The sequence below is a fragment of the Solea solea genome, chromosome 3, assembly GCF_958295425.1.
Source record: "Solea solea chromosome 3, fSolSol10.1, whole genome shotgun sequence".
NCBI classification, from domain to species: Eukaryota; Metazoa; Chordata; class Actinopteri; order Pleuronectiformes; family Soleidae; genus Solea; species Solea solea.
Window position 1 is genome coordinate 16,907,624 of NC_081136.1, and position 20,183 is coordinate 16,927,806.

The following is a 20,183-nucleotide window of genomic DNA, read 5'->3' on the forward strand; positions in this document are numbered from 1 at the left end:
AACACTCTCTCATGTGCACTGCAAATGATAAAGCGGGCCAGTAAAGAGACTGACAGGGCCAGTCAAAATGTGAAGAAATAGCTGACATTCCAGCAGCCCACAAATATGAGCCCACTGGCTGACTCTGTTACTGACAAACTTTCATAAACAATCCAATTTGAACATCTTAATCTGATAATGCAGTCAGGATGTAAGTCCAAAATCCAAAAAGTAATCACAACAAACAGATTATGAAAGGAATGTATTTGGTTTTATTTAATGATAAACCAGGCATGAGCAGAGAGCAACACATCAAGTCACCAGTAGAGGGTCCCCATTGCATGCACATCAAATACTATCAGCTGTTTTAGAAATGAATACTTAAACCCCAGCCCTCTGATTATTTACAAAAGTATGCACAGGAACACATATTAAAATAAATAGTTGAAAGACAAGACAAATATGTACATAAGTTAAGAGCATAAGGAAAATATTAATGATGTTTTCATCCCAAATAAATCATTGGATGGCACCGCAATGTAAAGGCAAAGTAGTCTCCTGCAATGGTTTGTGTTGCATATGAAGATGAAAACCAAAGGTGTAATATCAAAAGTGCCAAACCATTACAAAAAATAAAATTGTTTCATGAAACATCCAAATATGACACAGATGCCATTTTGACACATTAAGTTCAACTTACTCATTTTCCTAGGCAGAAGAGTAACAAAATAGCTGCTTAAACTCCCCTAAAAGGTAAAAAATACAAAATATATTCTTCCCTGGACAGGATGACCAGAGGTGAAAATACTCACCCCAAGTTTACACGGGCTGCAACGTCTCAAAGTGGTTAAAGGGACATTTTTGACAAATATCTTTCCAAAAAATATTGAAATTGGAAAACAAAATATATAAACAATGTGACATAACAAACTTGATTTTTAAAAAATCTCCACAAGCATGTTCTTAACAGAGTTTAGTGCAAAATTGTCTTTTTCCCAAAACTGACTTGCTCCAGTCTAATATACCTCCTCTAGTGCAACACATGCAAGATAACGCTTTATCATGTTCTACTTTCAACTCTCAGTTAAAAACATATGCAATCCAACTGTCTTTCCTTTTTTTAATGACTTGATCAATCACTGCTGTCCTCATATGCTAAATTGATCAAATGGTAGCACAGATCTTGATCCATTTTCCAGAAGGCTACTATACTGAATGTATACCATTTATCAGATATTAGGCTTTTAGTCGTTTCAACTTTTTCCCTTTTATATACAGCACTGTGCTGTATTTCACTGCATTATACCCACAATAAAAAATTTAAACTATTTAACAATACTGTTTTGAAGATCATTGCAAAAACAAGGCAAACACACAACTATCCAGTGGTTTTCACAAACTTGGGGGTTTTAGCCAGAATCCCTAGGTAAAATGTCAGTCAATTTTAAAGGCTAATAATTACACATTTGTGTACTGAATGCTAATGCTATTGGTATTTAACCCTGAAACAGCACCACATAGCAGTAACGCAGATAGGTTTGGTGTAACATCTCTTTTTACAAGCCCCTCTTTATGAAATCATGCAGTAACCTCATGTTCCTTTTGTTCACAAATGGAAATGTGTCTCAGTCACTTGTAACTTACTCTGGAAAGCTGCTGAAAGTGAACTTCAGAATTTAAAGAAAAGAGTAAAAGTGAAGCCTTCATTAACAGACACACCACTCCTGAAAAAACAATACTCTCTAATTCAAACCCACACATTGCATCTTTGACAAAAACATTAACAGTCCCTCCAGGTATGACCATGCAACTCATCCAGATTTGTTCAATCGAAGGCAGTTGTTGTATGTGGATGGGGCATAGAGGTTTCAAGTCTCTGTTGGCACCTTCCCTGACTTCTTCAGGTTGTCCACCGTGCTCATCTCCGGTCTCCTTCGTCTCAGGTGTTTTGGCAGGAGTGACAGCAGCGACTCTTGAACTGGGGCAGTGGGCAGAGCTCCAGCTGTCGAACCCTCTCACAGTACCTTGTGCTGTCTCTGCATTCGCCTGCTGGAATGCAAAGAAGATAATACATGACACAGACTCACTGTAAGACTCATCACTTTTCCTCATTGAAGTCTTCATCCAGATATAACAATAAATGTAAAAGTGTTGATTGATGTTATAGTTTTAACCTCCTTGATTAAACCACCAAATTTTAAGTCGTCAAATCTAACTCTGCCCAACGCTAAATTTTGTAAAATGCCAAAGAAGTGGGCTGAGACCGGAGTGAGGGAGAGGAGGAGGGAGGGAGAGTGCAGAGCAGTGAGGGGGTGTGGTCTGCCTCACATTGATTAGACAAGAGAGTGATGAAAGAGGGAACCATTGATGCTAGCATAGACGAAAACAGCCAATGGAAAAAATGTGAATTCAGTAGTTGGCTGACCAGAGAGGCCCATTTTTTTTATCACAGCATGAATAATTGCAATACTTCATACTAAACTGTGAAGATTTGCACCTTGATCAATAAACATTACTAGCAGAGGTGATTGCTCAAAGACAGAAAGGGATGTCAGAAATAAATGGTCAAATATGTACTGTTGTGTTTATATTTCATTACTAAAAGTTCATTAGAATGCAATCAACTGATTAGTTAATTTAGAATCACCTGTTTATCACAAACCGTTCAATCCATGGCAGCACTGTGGTGAGTGAGACAGTGATTGGATACTTGCAACAAAATCATCACTTCCAGAGAAGCTCAACTACTCTTGGAGTCAATGGAGCAGAATTTATGTATGAATACATTTTAAAATGAGCTTCCCCTGTTTCAAAGAACAGCAACTGCCACTGATTACTAGATACCCATATACACTGGTTTCACTGGTTTGAAGCATTCCAAAATGTTGCAGGTTTTGTGGAATTTCCCACCTGTGCACACACACTAAAAATAAGACTTCTGACTTAGGATCTACGTAAAACAAAAGTGACTTTAACAACTCAAAGTTTCATTCACTTTTTTTAGGAATAGATACTTCTAAATCTCAGAACAATGAAACTATAAGCATCATGGTAAATACATCCCCTTTCAGGGAACACAAGTTATTCTGTGAAAAAGTACAAGAGTACATTCACAATTACATAGTTGTATCAAATCAAGTTCATAATTTTATGTCAACAAAGTTTTTTGTCACTCACAGTTACAAAACCTTTTACATCATTTACTGAGTGTCTCACCTCTTCCACACGACATAATATTGCATCGCTGCCAACTGGGGGGGCGTGGCCTCCACATGCATTGATGTTCACGTGTAGCCTTGCCAGTGCGACGGTGAGTGCAAGTCACCTGCCGTGACTGGAAGCCGTGTCTTCCACAGGTTGCAGTGCACTGGGTCCACGGACCAATACGCCAGTGCAGGGCACAGCCATCTGTGGAGCAGTTCTTCAGAGAGATCGGCCTAAAAATACAAACAGACACGCACAAAAGACACAGAACTACTTTTTCAGTGAAACACAATATAAAAAATCACCTTCCATAAAGCACATTAATTGTATTGTATGTTATTGTTTGTTGACCAAGTTTACCTGCGGAGTCCAACGCACATCCTACTGGGGACTTTGGTTCCATTTATGTTTTGGCAGTAAACATGGCGGTGCTGTGTGGCCAAACTGGGTCCTATACACTGACCATGACACTATAAGCAGAAATTTTAACCATTAATTAAAATTAACTGCATTCAGTTAAATTCAAATTTTAAATATGAAACTAATATGTTAAGCATTTGGTTTATACTATTAATTAAATGTAGACTAAAAAACAATGCAGTTTGTATTCAAATAGAATGAAATGTACAAAATGAACTGGGGAAAAAGGGTAGAACAGTTAACAGAAAAAAGTTAAATAGAACCACTTTTTGGGCAGTGATAGATAATCTATCATAACAATTTTTTATGATTACATTTTAGTCTGATTTTCATAAATATACTGTATATATATACATATATATTACATAAGCACAAGGCTACGTTGTCATCTATCAGTATAAGCAGACAGATAAATATAATAGATAATGTGCTGTCACGGCATTGATACCAAATCCTCCATGTCCATATTGCGATGCATCTTAGAAATGAGAATTTTCATCACTCCCAATGTCCTTGATAACAAATTTAGATAACGGTCACACTCTGAGGTGCCAGTTATCTTACAATTTGCAAAAGTTAACATTCTTGACACAGTCCGATTAGTGACCTTTTTGCTAATCAATAAAAGGACACTAAATAAAAGTAAAATATTTATTCTCTAACACTCCGAAATCTTAAACATAAAATTTGTGTGCCGCTCCCTCAATTAAGCAACCCAAATTGATCATTAACCTGAGTTATATCACCTTGCCAAGAGCGCATCCTCCTATTAAGTGATGGCAACCAAAACAATGGTTCTTACAGTCCACATTCACATAATTAAAAATCTGAAAGTATCTGTTCAATACTGTGTAATCTCACCAGCCCCCAAGAGGTTGTGGTCCATCTGGTGCAGGGCAGAAGGTTGCACAGTCTGCTGTCAGAGGGTCTCCTGCCTGTTTCAAGGCAGAACTGGCTCTCCACCTCTCTTGACGTTCCCTCAGACGCACTCATGCAGCGGACACTCCTGGTCTGGGAGCCACCTCCACAAGTGGCTGAACATGGTGACCAAGGTTCAGCTCGCCACCTAATCCAACTGTAGTTGGAAAGGGCAAATGATAACTCATGCGCTCATGAGAAAAGCTTTGTTTTATATTGTTTGCACACAAATTACTTAGAGAAGGTCCGCTGATTTTACCAAACCCAATATCTATCCATCCATCCATCCATTCGTTCTCTACCGCTTTATCCTCCACATGAGTGTCATGGGGCTGCATGGTGCCAATCCCAGCTGATATAAGGTGAAAAGCAACCCAGACAAGTTGCCAGTCCATCACAAGGCCAACATATAAAGAGGAACAAACATACTCATACCTACAAAGAATTTACTTCTGCATGTTTTTGGACTGTGGGAGGAAACCAGTGAACCCAGAGAAAACACACACACACACACACACACACACACATGCACGCACACAGAGGAAGAATTCCTCCTTCCTAGAGCAGTATAATGATGTGAATTACCTGAGGGGACACCCTTGTCCCTGACACAACTCTGCTGATTGGCTGCTGTTACTTCTCTCAGAGCAAATAAGGCCATTTACTCCCATACTGTTAACTTGACCACAATTCCTTCCTTTGCTACCTGGAAATACAACAAAGAAATACATGTGAGGCTTTGAAGACAAGCAGAACATAACATGACAAACATGAATGTGTATTTAAAATGGCTGACTATATAAATTAGTGTCTGTAACTTTTGTTTAGAATTATAAAACTTTAATAGCAATAGAAGTGTAGCTGGAAATGCAATGGTAATGCCAGATTAGCATGAACAAAGATTTTTGTACCCAGGCTTTATACCTCCAGTATAATGCATGTTCAAGTCTATCTGAGGATAACTTTCACCCTCAGTCTTATAGCCTAAGGGTGGAGATGGGATGAATTTACACAGGATATCCTTCACAAATATGAAGGACAGTTTGAGAGCACAGATATGTATATATACAAACATTACACAGCTGCCTTTAATGTTTGAAAAATCAACAGGATCCTTTGGATGGAAAAGTGGACTTTCTTGGAAATGGATAACCTTTTTAAACATTTGTATCATTTTCATAATGGGTTTGTCATATGTTTATTTGTTTTTGTATATGGTTTGGACCCCAGATGTTTTGTCTTTTTAAGTCAATAAAACTAACTAATTAACTAAATAAATAACTAAAGTCTCATTACAGGTATGACTCCAAAGTTTTTGACTTTTAGCACTTTAGAGCCTCTTTATATTTATTTATCATACAGAACAGAACAACTTCTTTGAAATATTGCTAATTGATGTTGTATGTGCAAAAAAAAAAAAGTTGGAACACGAGGAAGAACACAGTAGCCCTTGGCTTTAATAGAATTTCATAAAGATTTTGATTTATTGAATCAAGGAGACGAAGGACTGTGCAGCTCATGTGAGACCTGACCTGTTGACATTCCTCATCAGTGACTCAGGCAGATGTGGCTGAGTAAAAGCTTACTGTCTATCTGTGTCTGTGATGTGGTGGGTCTGTGTGTGTGTTCCTCAGAAAAGAATGCTTTCCCAGAAATTCTTAGCCTGAACCACAAAAGAACAACACAAATTACTTTAAACTGGACTACATAAAAGTATATTAAGGCAAACTTAACTTGACATTGGGGTAATACTGGCTGTAATCCGGTGTGTGTGTTGCTATAAAAACATATTTCAGTGAAGTCACAGGAAGTCTTTGAGCTTCACTGAGGCTGTATCACATGTAAAGAATGCTTATAGGCAGATTTCTTTTAATTACTTCTGTTGCATTTTCAGTGTTTATGCTTAATTAAGATGACTCCAGCGCCATAACCAACAGCTCTGTCAAGGGTATCATTATCTTTTCATCTGTTGACAACAAAGTGAATTTGATTGATGGATATTGTAGGGGTAGGTAGTTAGGTAAGTAGGTAGGTTGTTCGGTTGGGTAGTTGGTAGGTAGGTAGATAATAGATTGGTTGGTTTGTTGGTGCGTAGGTAGGAAGGTAGGTAAGACTTGTGATTCAAGTCAAGAGGTTAGGTCTAGTGGAGTGGATCATTTTGTAGGCAGTGTGAGCTATCCTGGTTAGTTTGTTTGTATTGATGGCAGAGATCATGTTATAGAAACCGGGGGAACAATAGAATATGATGGGTGGAAGAAGTAAGACGAGGGGGGAGGTCACTGAAAGAGCACTGAGCTTACAAATGCTGGGATCATTTGTGGATGTCAGTGATGTGATGCTCAAATGTGATTGAATTCATCTGTGACCCCAAGATACATGAAGGTGTTGACCTATTCTATTGCTTTGCCGTGGATGGAGTATGGAGTGTTCATAGACTATGACAGATTTATTGTTGTTAAAAAGACCAAGTACGGCAGCATCATCAATTGTTCATCCATCTTACCTGCAACCTGCAGCCAGGATGAAAGAGATGTAGATCCAAAACGATTCCTGGCAGTGCAAGTGTATAAACCCTCATCCACTTTGCTTGGAGACTGAATCCTAAGCGAGCCAGTGGGCAAAATTCCTACTCTGCCAACACAAATACAAAATGCCCACTGAACATGAAACAGATCTGTCCAAGAACAACAAATTACAAAAGTAAGTAGTTTTAGCAGGTCGTTCTAACCTGCTATTGTAGAGCAACTCTTTTCCATTCTTTGTCCATGTTAGGGATGTTTCAGGATTTCCCAGCGCCTCGCATCTTAACTCCAAACTATCAACTGGTTTTTGAAGCAGAGCTGGCACTCCCACATGAACTATCATTTCAGATGAAGACATTACGACTCCGACCTTCCTAGGCCGCTGGATAATCACTGGGTTTCTGGTTGTGTGGGTTTTTGCTTTATAAATAGGTGGCCCATGTGTAGAAGATTCTGCACTTTCCGGAGGGTGAAGAGTAGAGTCATTAGTTTCACCTTGTGTCATGGTGAGCTCACTGAGCAACTGAGCAATGAGTTGTTCACCCCGTGGTCCTCCACGGCCTTCAGAGAGGTTGTGCATGATCTCATCGAGCCTGTGGGTATCAGCGACAAGTACAACTGGGCTGGAAACTTTCATGCTTGCTCTCTCATCTTCCAGGGTTGACCTGTTCTTTTCACTGGAATGTGGTTTATTGGTAATGTCTTTTTCCTCTTGGAGAGAGCCTTTGAGTTCAAGCAAGAGCTCAACAATGTTGTCATATTGGCTAAGGGAGATGGGTAGTTCCTGAAATTTTTCTCCTGTTGAGGCCACATCAGGCAGCACAACTTTTTGTTGACTGTCTGCAAGGACCCATGAGTCTGGAACTGAGAGCTTATGTTTGCTGCCAATAATCTTCAGGACAAAATGTTCCCGTGCTTGGCCAGCAATGCAAGTGTAAATCCCAGCATCAGATGCATGAACCTGGTGAATCTTAACACAACCCATTGGTGTAATGGAGAGGTGCGGGAGGCTGACAATGGGTTTCCCATCCTTCAACCATTGAATGTGGCCTTTGCGGAAGTGTCTGGTTGGGCAGCGAAGCACCACAGTTGTCCAGGGAAGGAGGTAACCATAGCTGCCCACAATCAACTGTATCTTTTTGCCTTTCCTCCACTGTATATAAACTTTCTTTTGGGTCAGTATAGTGGGGTCTGGTTTGACAGAGCCTGTGATCAAATGAACAGGACAGATGAGTTAATTCATTATTCTCTTAAATCCTCTGCATTCCCTTAAACCAATCAATTTTCACTGATACAGCATATCTACAGTATTTCTTGCTCAGTATCATAGCATAGTATGCAGTACAAGAGCACTAAACATAACCAAACAAAGGGTGTCTTACTTTCACAAAGCCTTTGCAAGCACGGCCGGATTCTGGTGGGCCAGGAATTTAAGGAGCAGTTCTTAGGGTCCATGGTCCAATATTGCCCATCAGCCTGGAGCTTTCTGCAGATGGCCTGAAGAGTCTGAATGCCATTTCCGCAGGTCACAGAACACTTAAACACATACATTTAATTCAAAATATAAAAATGATCGGACACCTTATATATGGCATTGAATTTTGAAGACTTAAGAAAGAGAGGTTACTGCCTTGAGAAAAGCATACCTGGGACCATTCGGTTGTGACCCAGTGAGGTGGGCACTCTTTCTTGCCACAAGGCTGCTGGCTTACAGGACTTTTAGCAGGGCAAAAAGTCTCGGGTAACTCCAGAATGCTGCCATCCGCCAGCCGCTGTTTGCACAATATCTTTCTCTTTTGAACCCCACCACCACAGCTTTGGGAGCACTGCAGAGACAAAACATACAGAGGTGCTAAATGTTCTTGACTAATTGGGTCAGGCATTTATCTTGGTGAACTTCTTTTTACCTGTCCCCAGTCATATGTGTCCCACATTGGAGGGCAGTCAAAGCGGTTGCAGGCTTGGATGGGACTGGGTTTGGGACTATGACAATCTTCATCCCTCACAACTTCTGTGCGGTTGCTGTCCCGAGACGGATGGTGAATGCAAGAGACAGTGCGGGTCATCAGACCAACCCCACAGGTCGCAGAGCATGAACTCCACTCACCTGTTTCCCACCTGCAAAAGCAATGTTCGTCAGTGTAATATCATGCATATGTATAGTAATTTGGGAGATACAGTGGATGAAAACAAGCCTATCATTTGTACATTTTGATCATGATTTGCTTCTAACCTATGCACATGGATTTGATATGAATTTAACAGAAATGCACCATAACTTGGCTTTTATTTTTGGGCCAGCTCTTAACCTTGGCTGTTTCTGATTATTCACAATTGTTCATCCATTTTATACACTTGTAGCCCTGAATTCTCCAGCCTATAAAGGAGTGTAGTCAGAAGGAGTTAAGTCAGAGATATTGATGTGTTTTTAAATCCCAGCAGAGGATACTCTATGAATCTGTAACATCATGAAAATGAAATTCATGAAAGTAAAAACCAGATCCTGGCAAAGATACATCAGGCCTGAGTTCAGTGACATTTGAGATATCCCAATGGCATTATTTCTTCACCCACATTTCCCAATGACTTACATGAAGCAACATGCATGTGATTGTCCAACACAGTGTCAAGCAGGGTGATCAAAGTTACCTTTTTATTTGTCTTGAAAATGATGTGGCACATGTCCACCTAGTCAGTAAATCTTTAGACACTTCCAAAAGCTTTGGCTTTGACAAAGATGGCAGCAAATTTATGTTTTGCTTGACGGATTAGGTGATATTTTAAAACTACTCATGTTGACTCAAGTGTCCAGGGACTGGCGAGAATTGGGAACAAAGCTTGTTTCTGGAGCGGCACCGTGTCCAAAGCTATATCTTATGGCTGTTTCCCCTTAGAGGGAACAGTATCCAGAGAGTGTAGCTTAATATGGGAGGGTGAGGAGGCCTCAGGGAGGAAGCAAAGGGCCAAAGGAAACAAGTCCAATACAGTATTTGTTGTGCCTAAAAACAAGACTCAAGGCCTGGAAAAACAGTCAAGGGCAGGCTGCAAGCCTCTTGCTCTTCTGACAAGAGTGAGTGGTGGAATATATAACAATGTGCACGGTCTTAACTTGAAGCGTATGGCCAACCCGCGAAATCCACTCAGCGCTTAGCCATGGCTATGATATTTTAAACAGCATGACACTATGCTGTAACCATTTTGGTATTTGGTTATGATGAGTTATGTATATTTTGGTTTACAAAACTCCATTAATATTTGCAATTTCACATAGCAAATCCAAGACGTTCATATTCCAAATTAATGTAATTGGATGATAGGTGGATGAATGAGAAGGTACTGTGGACGATATCTGTGAGGATGTGTCCACATCCTTCTAACATTATATTCGCATTTAACTGCTTTTATCTTAAAATCTAACATAAATATGCATGGTCCTTATGGGTGGAGTCATTGGGATTTGATTTATAACATGAAAAATGTGCCTGTTGCTCCACACCAGTGTAAACCTTCCTCACAACCACCACTTTTGTCCTTGACAAGGTGTCTTGAAAACCCATTACTCATTTATTCTTTGAATTTTATTAAACCTCCAAAGTGTAACAACTGATTTATATGGGTTTTCCGGTTTTCTCCCACAGTCCAAACACATGCAGAGGTTAATTGGACACTCTAAACTGACTGTGGGTGTGATTCTGAGAGTGAATGGTTGTTCACTATCCAGCTTTACTGTAACCAAACTGTGAGTTGTGAAGTATTTTACAGTTGTGAATGATCAATTACATTTTCCAAGCAGATTTCTGCTGATTTGGTGACTGCTATATGACATTCACATAGTGACTAATGTCATATAGCAGACTAATTCCTTCCCTCTGCAGCTCATACTTTAAAGGGCAGATTGACAATGAATTCAGTAAATGTATCAATTCAAGTGGAGTGGAGTTTTTTGCTTCAGTTTTTACACATATTGCTAACTATAGCAGTAGGGGGAGTCAGTATAAGTAAATTCCTCTAAAGGTCCTCCAAGAACAATATCAGAGGTGAACATAGGGATACCTACCACTGATATTTGATCATGAATCTGACCAGGGTCCACAAGCTCTCCCACTGGCTTCATTTCCTGACCTCAGTGACACAACCATCCATCTCTGTCATCTTGCTTCAGAATCATTTGGACTCAAGTGGTCTCAGTGGTTTATTAATTGACACTGTTTTCCCCTTGGGATTGATGAAGTATTTCTGATTATGATACTGACTGAAGTGGTTTAAGCTGAGACAAGTGGATTAGAGGGACCTGAAACTCTTTTGTACACAACCAGTGATTAGGAGAGATTGATTGAGTCAACCAGCACGATTTGTGTTTGTTGATAGCCTGAGAGTTAAGCAGTTGCAGGTGGAAGAACCCTGGTGCATTGGGTCTATAGATTGTAGCGTGTGAATGTCACTGTTCCTCGTAATTTGTTGGATTTCAGCCACAGCCAGAGTACACTCAGATTTCAGCCCTGTTTTTAATGTTGATGCAAAACAAGTTTCAAACAATGTCTCAAAGTGTTTCCATAAGCCTGTTATGCAAACACAGAAAATATGGAAAGCCTTGAAATATTGCATTAAATATTTAACACTCAAGGGAGGAGGAAAAGTTGGCATACCATAAAATGTAAATGTATTTTGCTGCACAGGAAAAATGGCAGATACAAAAGGAGGAACATGTGGACTGATGAGAAAGACACATATATTCCTACAATAATGACTTGAAGCAGAAACACTATCATATATCAACAGCTATAGGCACTGGTGAACTACGTCCCAATATTTGCTTTACAACAATTAATGAAAACAGATAAATGCATATTCAGAGTCTTTGAAAATTCTGTTACAATTGGCAATACATTCCAATGGAAAACTAGCTAATAATAAAATGTGTGATTGCTTATGGGTTGTTCTGTACCTGGGGGGACAGGGCTGTGTCCTGCAGTCCTGGAGGAGTTGTGGGGGCCGCCGGGAGCTCACACAAAGGCTCTGGTCTGCTGCTTCCCTGGTCTGCTTATTCAGACAGATAACCACAGCCTCCTGCACACCTGTGATTAGACAGCAGCTTTACAGCAATCACAAGGGATAACCATTGTACAAGTCTTCCTAACTTTAACAATGACAGTGTGCATATGGTCAATTGAAGAGATCATACTTGTGTACTCCCGTACTTGGCGAGTATGTACTCCAGTCGTACTTCCCAAGTACATACTTGCATACTTGAGTATTGAGAAAGGGCCTTAGAGTCTCCTTCTAATATTAGAGACAATAACAACGAGGCAGGCATTTCAAATGCCACACTGGTGTGATGGTCCACAGGAGCGCAGCCCTCAGGGTGTGTGTGTGACATCTGATACCAGTGTATAATCATCCTTGGATAGGAGTTTGTTGAGTTTGGGTGCGTGCACATGCACAGACACTGACAAAAGCCTGCACCCATGTGCAGAAATGAACTTAAACATGCACACTCCGAAAGCAGACATGAACACACGATGCGGGCATACAGATCTGGATGTGAAGGTGGGGAGATTAAAGCGGGCCTTAACAAATGTTGGCAGACTGTTTAGGGAAAGCTGTCTCTGTCTGGTGCGGCATTCAGTTCTGCTGTGACGTATGACCTCTAGGTTTAAATAGATGGGGCTCCATCTAAAATCATCTAAAGTCACATAACTTACTTCAAAGCTCATAATAGCAGGACTTAAAAAAAATTAAATGGTGTTTTCTAGGTCAAAATTCACTTCTGATCAGATAAATAAACTTATTTGAAATGAATTGAATATTCAATGTTACATGATGTTGTTGCACTCGGCAAACACGGCTCAGTATGGTCCACCAATTTGTTCTTAGACTTTTTGGAATATAGGATCATTTGCCATGATATTTTGATACAAGCACTCAACCTCTGCAGGACATAATCTCCAGATCTTTCTTCAAGTGCCATATCTCCTACAAGCCACATGTTCTGTACAGAGTTCTTTGAGTGAAACAACTCAACAAATATTGGATGGTTTAAAGGCCATGGAGTAAATGTGTGCATGTCAACATGTCAAACTGACATAGTAAACCTGTAAAACATGACTGTTTTTAATGTTTCAATATCCGAGCAAACCCTTTGTAGTACTCTATGAGAATTGTACTTTCTGTTATTAGAGTGGGCAAAAGTGATCCATACCTCCCTCACAGCTCTCTGAGCACTCCGTAAAGCCTTCATATTCCCAGTCGTGTAATTCCTCCCTGTGGGGTGTCTCTCCGTCTTCCTCCTCCACCTCCTCCTCATTCTCCTCCTCCTCCTCCTTCTCCCCCTCCGTCTTGCTTTCTTTTTCTTGGCCCAACACAACAGAGCAGGGAGTGCGGTAACAGGGCTGACTTGCTGTGGGTTTGAGCCCCTCACACTCATCATCAGGAAGGTCAGCTACACTCTGAGAGAAGCTCAGCAGCACCTGGCACTTGACCCTGCGTCGCTGGGTTCCAGCACCGCATGTCCTGCTGCACGGCTCCCAGGGACCAGGGATGAAGCTGAGGATACGAGGTCAGGTTGAATGAGAAAGCAAACAGAGCATGTTTCACCACAGACATATTAAAATAAACAGCATGCTGTTCATTCAGGAAGTTTTCTTCACATAGCTATGACATCAGGCTTAGAAATGCAATTATAATGTGAGACTCCAAATCAGTAGTACTTAAAAGTAGTTAGCACAGGTTTTTAGCATTGCCCCAATACACAGATCTTAGTCATCCACTACTAAGTTCATAAACTCACTGAGGATTTATTATTCATCCCACTGCGGTTAATTAAACAGCTGTGAGGACTTAGGGTCAGCCATTCATGGATAAACAGCTTTCATATGCATCTTTCCTCATCTCAAAGAAAGCATCAGTGAAGGAAATGAAGATCAATGCTGTTCATGAATGCCTGAAGGCTTCTGCCACAACTGCCACATTTTCACACTTTGCAAACGAATCATAAATCCAGAACGTGTGAGATGGAAAGATGCCTAAAATCCTAGTTAATCTACAGATTTAATTGACGGTCTCAGTGGGAATCAAAGTGTCTCGGGAATGCTCATAAAAACCAAAGGCTAAAATGAATACCACAGTTATATGAGGGATAAAGCGGGGGAAATCTACATTGCACCTTGTTTTCCAGAGTTTCTATTATGGTTCACTGATGTTAGAGCTGGCGTTGAGAAGATTATAGAGGCCGTTTGATGTCATTCTTTAACTGTTCAGCTGCAGAGGACTTCTCTCATCAAAATATGGGAATTTGAAGATGAAACAGTACTTGTACCACTATGTTTGGCGGGTGCTCTCTTAGTCTGTCTATCTTTAGTCTGAATGGCTTTGATCGGATGGTGGCACATACTGTTCACGTGAAGCTGAGACTTCATCAGTGCATCACTACAGTGTGTTCGAAGGCAGCATTGGATAGTTTCAGCAGCTGTCCTATTTAGGATTGAGCTCAGCACATATAGGTTTAGTCAGTTAATATACTGTTTGTTTGTTTTGATTTTTTTAATATTAGCAAACATCTACAATAAGCATTGTCACTGCAATGACTGTATTGACCTTAGGGCTTCCCCTTGTAAGCTGGAAAAACCCATAATGGACCTTTTTATCTGTCGTGGATAAAAGGTTGCCAACCCATAAATCTTATAAACAATAATTGCAAAAAGTTAAACGAGTACAAAACTAAAACCTCCAACACCAGCACACTGGAGGATGTTACACCTTGTTAAGCCCAATGAGGCAAATAAGGATTTGTGAAAATAGGCAAACAAATAAATTTTGATTGATTGGTGGGTTAACTGGCTGGCTGATTGATTGGGTTGATTGGCTGACAGCCACAGCCTGTAAATTCCGGTGAGTGACTCACTGAAAATACTGGGTCTATAAAAGCACCACAGTGGTTTTTCTATATCATGCTTTAAGAGTACATGTAAAGGTAACACTAACATAGCAGCTTGCACCGCTGTGTAGCATTTTTCCTTGGCTGAGCAGCCGGACCACAACACAAGAGCACCCTGCTGTTTTATAAGATGCCTCAATAAAGAGCTCATAATTACAGCAAGCGTGGCTCTTTATGAGAGCTAAAGGACTCACTGTGTTTTGGACAAACAAATGAATCACCGGCAGTTAGACCTTGGAACAGGAACAATTAAGTCAACAAGTGAACCCACAGAAATGTTTATCTTCATGCATAGTTAAAGTACATCTGTCGGTTCAAAAACAATCTTGATTTCATTCATGGGAGGAAACAACACTTTTGTGTAATATCTGCCAAAAGCCTACGCTAATCATATCAATTAAATTTCCATCAGTGGAGATATTTTATTTATTCACGGTGATGGTAATGTGAAAATAAAAAAATGAAAAAAACTTGGCCAATTCTTGGAGCAAAGATGGTTTTAATTTTTCAGCAGTTGCACAGTGGTGGTTCAGAGCAGGCACAAGGTCTGGCAATGGAAGTGCAATAAGTCTAACACAGGAATTTCCTTCTCCTTTCTCTCACATCAGTAACCTGGCCCCATATGGTAGGCAGATATTGTTGTTGGCTGGTGGATGGCTGCATATTATACACAGATATTTATGTGCTTTTGGAAGAAAGACTTTTTCTTTTTTTGCATTAGAGCGCAATCATATGTTTTGGCATTTCTCTCCCTCCCTTTCTCTCTCTTCCCACCTCGTGCTCCAAAGATAAGTCAAAGCAACAGATGTTTTGATCTGGCTAACATGGTCACTAATGCAAGTCATGCAAGACAGTGGGTTGAGTCCAAACATTGTCCATCTTTTGAGAACGGCCTTTATTCGTCAACTGATATGTGGGACAAGAACATCTGGAACATCTAAAGGCTCACTGAGGTAATGCTGGTAGCTAGTGATTGAACAGTATGATGGTTCTTTGACACTCAGTTAACCTTTTACCTTAAATAACCTAGTACAACAAACTCTTCAATCAGACCTGACAATTGTTCAGCGAAATATCATAGGATCAAATATGTACGTGTTGTGACAAAACTGTTCTGCCATCATGTCTGACAATCATTTGCCCAGGTGTAAAGAGATGTGTGCCCAAAGTGGTTTATATTTTGAAAAGCATCATGAAATAAATGGGGGCTACGGCTGTTCACATTGATGCCAAAGTTGACGAAAATGGCACTTGACATGAACACAACCACGATACAGATGTGGTTTTCTTGGCAGAACCGGGTCCTGTCTCCCTCAATTTTACCTCCAGGTAAATCTTTAATGCCGGATTGTAAAATCTGTTGTTGAAACTGTATATCTGGGACCTGACTTCTGCTTCTTTACCCCTGCAGCGTGACAATAATTCTTTAAAAGGGGAAATCAATGAGTTTTCAGGGTTGTGAACCACAAGAGCCTTGTAAAGCTTTAGCACCACTGACAGTAAACTAAGGTTCCAAACTGGCTATGTCATCTGGGTGACAGGGTGTGCTAGGAATCTTAAAAAACCCACAGGGAAACTGTTTAAAATGCAGAGTGTCAGTATGAACTGTAAAACAAAGTATTTGATATGTACTTCTGGGATTGAACACCATGAAAAAACCAATCCCATTTCTCATTTTTACCCCCTTGTCATGGAACTGAGTTACAAGGGGTAGGGGTTAAAATATACCACTACGAAATGGAACACCCCTTCAAGAACATCACACAACACTGTCAGCTGTTGTTACATCACTATTATGGAAATCACAAATTATTATGGTAATATATAATATAATATAATATAATATAATATAATATAATATAATATAAATTAAACATCTTCAAAACCTGGGAGGTTTATGGTTTTGTTGTCATGTGCATAGCTATAGAGCTCCGGCTGATGTCACACAACCCTTTGGCACGGACACTGTTCACCTCTACAGATGTAAATACGAGACAACACATGAATCAGACAATATATCTGACAACTTGTCTCTTCACCAATGAGTTCTAGCTGTTGTGCCCAAGGATGCCAAAACAGTCAGAGACCTTGGGGCTACGAAATCTGCTCACAGCAAGTGGAAAAGAAAGATGGGAACCCACAAGCAACGGATTTGTTGGTTACCTCTTAGTAAATCATGGACTCAGAATAGATTTACCAAGAGCTGGTCTGCACAGCAACGTTAGCACAGCAATTATTTACACTGCAATATTGAATGCTCACGTTATGCTATGTTAAGTTAACACCCAAATTACCATACAACAACCTCTAGCCAGTAAACTCCATAATTGAACGTTTGTCATAAAGCCAGATTGGGTCCGTTTGTTTCCCTACAGGCTCCTGTAAATTTTCAGTGACTCTCTGGAGGAAGATGAATGGAAGTTAATCAGGAAGTTGAAGATGTCAGGATACTGCAGGTTCAGAATAATGTCTTCGCCGGCTGTTTCCAAACTCGTAAAAAATCACCCCATGGGCATTATAAAGATCAAATATATTCAGTCGATCTCTGTGGATTTATAGTGTGCAGTGGACTATGACAGCACCGGTCCCAATGATTTTTGCTGCATCTTCGGCTGCCAACATGGTGGTTCATAGAATCCAAGTCATGTGACGTCTGGAGCTCTATACAGCCTGCTAACCAATGTTAGCTTTATGAGGGAAACAGTCTCCTTGGATTCAGCTAATCTGGGAATACCTCTGTCCTGAAAAAAATCAGTTTGAAGGGATAGTTATCCCTCACATTTCACTCTCCCCTTCTACCTCGACAAGAATTGTGACACCCTAAGCCGACTCCTGAATGTACAAAACTTAGGTGTAGGACTAAGTGGTTGGGGCAAGGGTTGAAATGGATTTAAGTCAAAAACATGGATGAACTACATGTGCATGCTTACCTTGGTTCCTCAGTCACTGTGATCTCCTCATCCAACTCAATGGCCTGTTTATGCCACACAGGTTTTGCTTCAACTGGAAGGGTATCTAGGGCAATCAACCAAAGAGGACAAAGGATTAACTTACACTAAGACAAATCCTACTTTATTTAACAATTACATAATGTTAAAGATGTTAAAACATGAAACACAGCTAACCCATGGACTTGTAGCAGGGCACGGTCACCAGGCACTCCTCCTTAATGTGGGGTTTGGTAGTAGGGTTGCAGCCTCCGGCGTGGAGCCCCCTGTGATCAATGCATAACACCACTCTGTAGCGCAGGCCCTGTCCACACGTCACCGTACACTGATGACAAAAGCCAATATAATCAATTAGTAATGACTGGCAAAAACAGGATCAGGGTCAACTTGTTGAGCCCTTTTCCTGTGACCACATCGTCACTTACATTAACCAGAAAGCCCTGAGCTCTGTACTTAAAAGGAAGTAAAGAAAGAAACCATCCAAAGCTCTCTGCTCTGGAGTCAACTTCGTCTATCCCTGGCCAAAACAAGCATTTAAATGCAAAGAAAGAATGTGCTAGGTAAACAGCTTCCCAGGTTTTTAGGAGGCCACAAATCTGACTCCCTCTCCTTGTGCCGGTATAAGTGGTGAAGTTTAAAAATCCCAACGGGAAAAGGCATGTGGAGCATTTATGGTGGATGAAACTTAATTACAAGAGTAAACTAAGGAGGAAGGTCAGATTGATGCACATGCAGAATCCTAATAGCCGGGGTGTGAATGGCACACAGTAAGCTAAAGAACTCCATGTGTGCTGTTGACTTTTGGGTTTTTATTAAAGCGTTGTGTGTTTTGGATGGTATGTTCAAGGGAAAAGGGTGGTGAAGGACACTCAGAGTGGGGTTAGCAGTGCTTCACTTAATCACACAGCAGGGCTGTGTTTGAATTTGAGCAGTTGCAGGAGTTCTGACCATGTTGAGTGGACTGCTTGGCATCTAAAGTGAGAATCATAGGTCAATCTTTCCAGTTGGTATATTTTTGTTCCCCCATGAGTAAATTAATCATATTTTTATACATATATATTTTAACCTTGAGGGTTAATTGAGACCCACTGGAGCGACCTGCACACTACCAAGACAAATGATCCATTTGCTAATATTTGACTTCCCGAGTGGTAACCACCATTTGAAACAAAGACACATCTCTTTACTTGTTCTCCTTTTTTAACTTCAACATTTCCAACTCTGTAATACTTTACAGCACCACATTAAATTTGAAAAGCAGGGACAGAGTAAGACCTACAGGTGACCAATCCTGTGCTAGCCAGGTGGGGCAGTCAAAGGTGTTGCAGGGTTGCAGGATAGCTGTTTTTGGGGAGTAGAGACACTTCCACTCATCAGTGGCAGTAATGGTTCCCTGCATGTCTTCCTCCACACAGGACACAGAGCGACTCTGGATGCCCTCACCGCAGGAAGTAGAACAGGCAGTCCAGGGACTGCTCTCCCATCTGACATTGTAGAGATGTACATGTTGTGAGGATAGTGATGGATACTGGGAAACTGCATTCTCCGAATTGTGCATCAAAGTAGCTAGATACATACCTGGGCAGGGGGTGGTAAAGGTCATACGGCATAATTTGTTTGTAGCCATCACTGAAAGGTAAAATCAATCAAAAGATTTAGCAATTGAATTATATAATATGCTGCTGAGAGATGTTCAAAGCTGCAGTGTGTAACTTTTTCCTTGACGTTTATGTTATTACTCTGCCTTTGTTTAATATAAACCATATAACATTATTTGTATGCTGCATCCTTCATCTGCAAACAGGCTCTGCCAAGCAATAATGTCAGATGAGGCTGAGTGAGGTTTGTGTATACAGCGGTAGGGCAGAAGGGTTTCTTTCAGCAAACTGAACAATTTTTTGAGCAGTAGAATTCACTTCTGAAACTTTTTCTAGGTGCTTCTTTGTGTTTTCAGTCATAGTTTGCAGACGTCTCACTTTTTTTGTCCAGCGTGGTGATGTCTCAGACCGACACAATGTCTAAACACCACTAAGAAACATAGAGCAAGTTGTGTGAATCTGATAGGCTTGAAGAGCATTGTGTAAACTCATTTGACAATGGCTTGAATGAAACATACATTTTATATTGAAAAGCTATGTATGGGCCACATGGTGGTGTAGTCTATCAATGTTGCAGCATGTATGTGGGTTTTCTCCAGTTACTGGGTTTCCTCTCACATTTCCATTTCAAAAACACGGAGAGAGTAATTGGAAACTAAAT

At 40.5% G+C, this 20,183-nt stretch overlaps 1 protein-coding gene across 4 annotated transcripts in view; it reads right to left on the reverse strand.

The window, feature by feature from the left end:
• Positions 1-228: 228 nt before the first annotated feature.
• LOC131456564 (ADAMTS-like protein 1) overlaps positions 229-20,183 on the reverse strand; it is a 104,928-nt gene continuing 84,973 nt past the window's right edge. For 3 of the 4 annotated variants that reach the window (XM_058625004.1, XM_058625006.1, XM_058625008.1), the window contains 16 exons: positions 19,503-19,553; positions 19,204-19,408; positions 18,102-18,249; positions 17,907-17,991; positions 13,243-13,586; positions 11,989-12,118; positions 8,951-9,161; positions 8,690-8,869; positions 8,426-8,579; positions 7,250-8,249; positions 7,025-7,152; positions 5,107-5,227; positions 4,465-4,678; positions 3,544-3,653; positions 3,196-3,416; positions 229-2,028 (listed from right to left, as the gene is read on the reverse strand). In XM_058625004.1, the coding sequence (XP_058480987.1) occupies positions 1,919-2,028; positions 3,196-3,416; positions 3,544-3,653; positions 4,465-4,678; positions 5,107-5,227; positions 7,025-7,152; positions 7,250-8,249; positions 8,426-8,579; positions 8,690-8,869; positions 8,951-9,161; positions 11,989-12,118; positions 13,243-13,586; positions 17,907-17,991; positions 18,102-18,249; positions 19,204-19,408; positions 19,503-19,553 (3,412 nt within the window). In that variant the 3' untranslated portion in view covers positions 229-1,918. The remainder of the gene's footprint in view (positions 2,029-3,195; positions 3,417-3,543; positions 3,654-4,464; positions 4,679-5,106; positions 5,228-7,024; positions 7,153-7,249; positions 8,250-8,425; positions 8,580-8,689; positions 8,870-8,950; positions 9,162-11,988; positions 12,119-13,242; positions 13,587-17,906; positions 17,992-18,101; positions 18,250-19,203; positions 19,409-19,502; positions 19,554-20,183) is intronic. The other variant, XM_058625005.1, reaches the window with a different exon arrangement.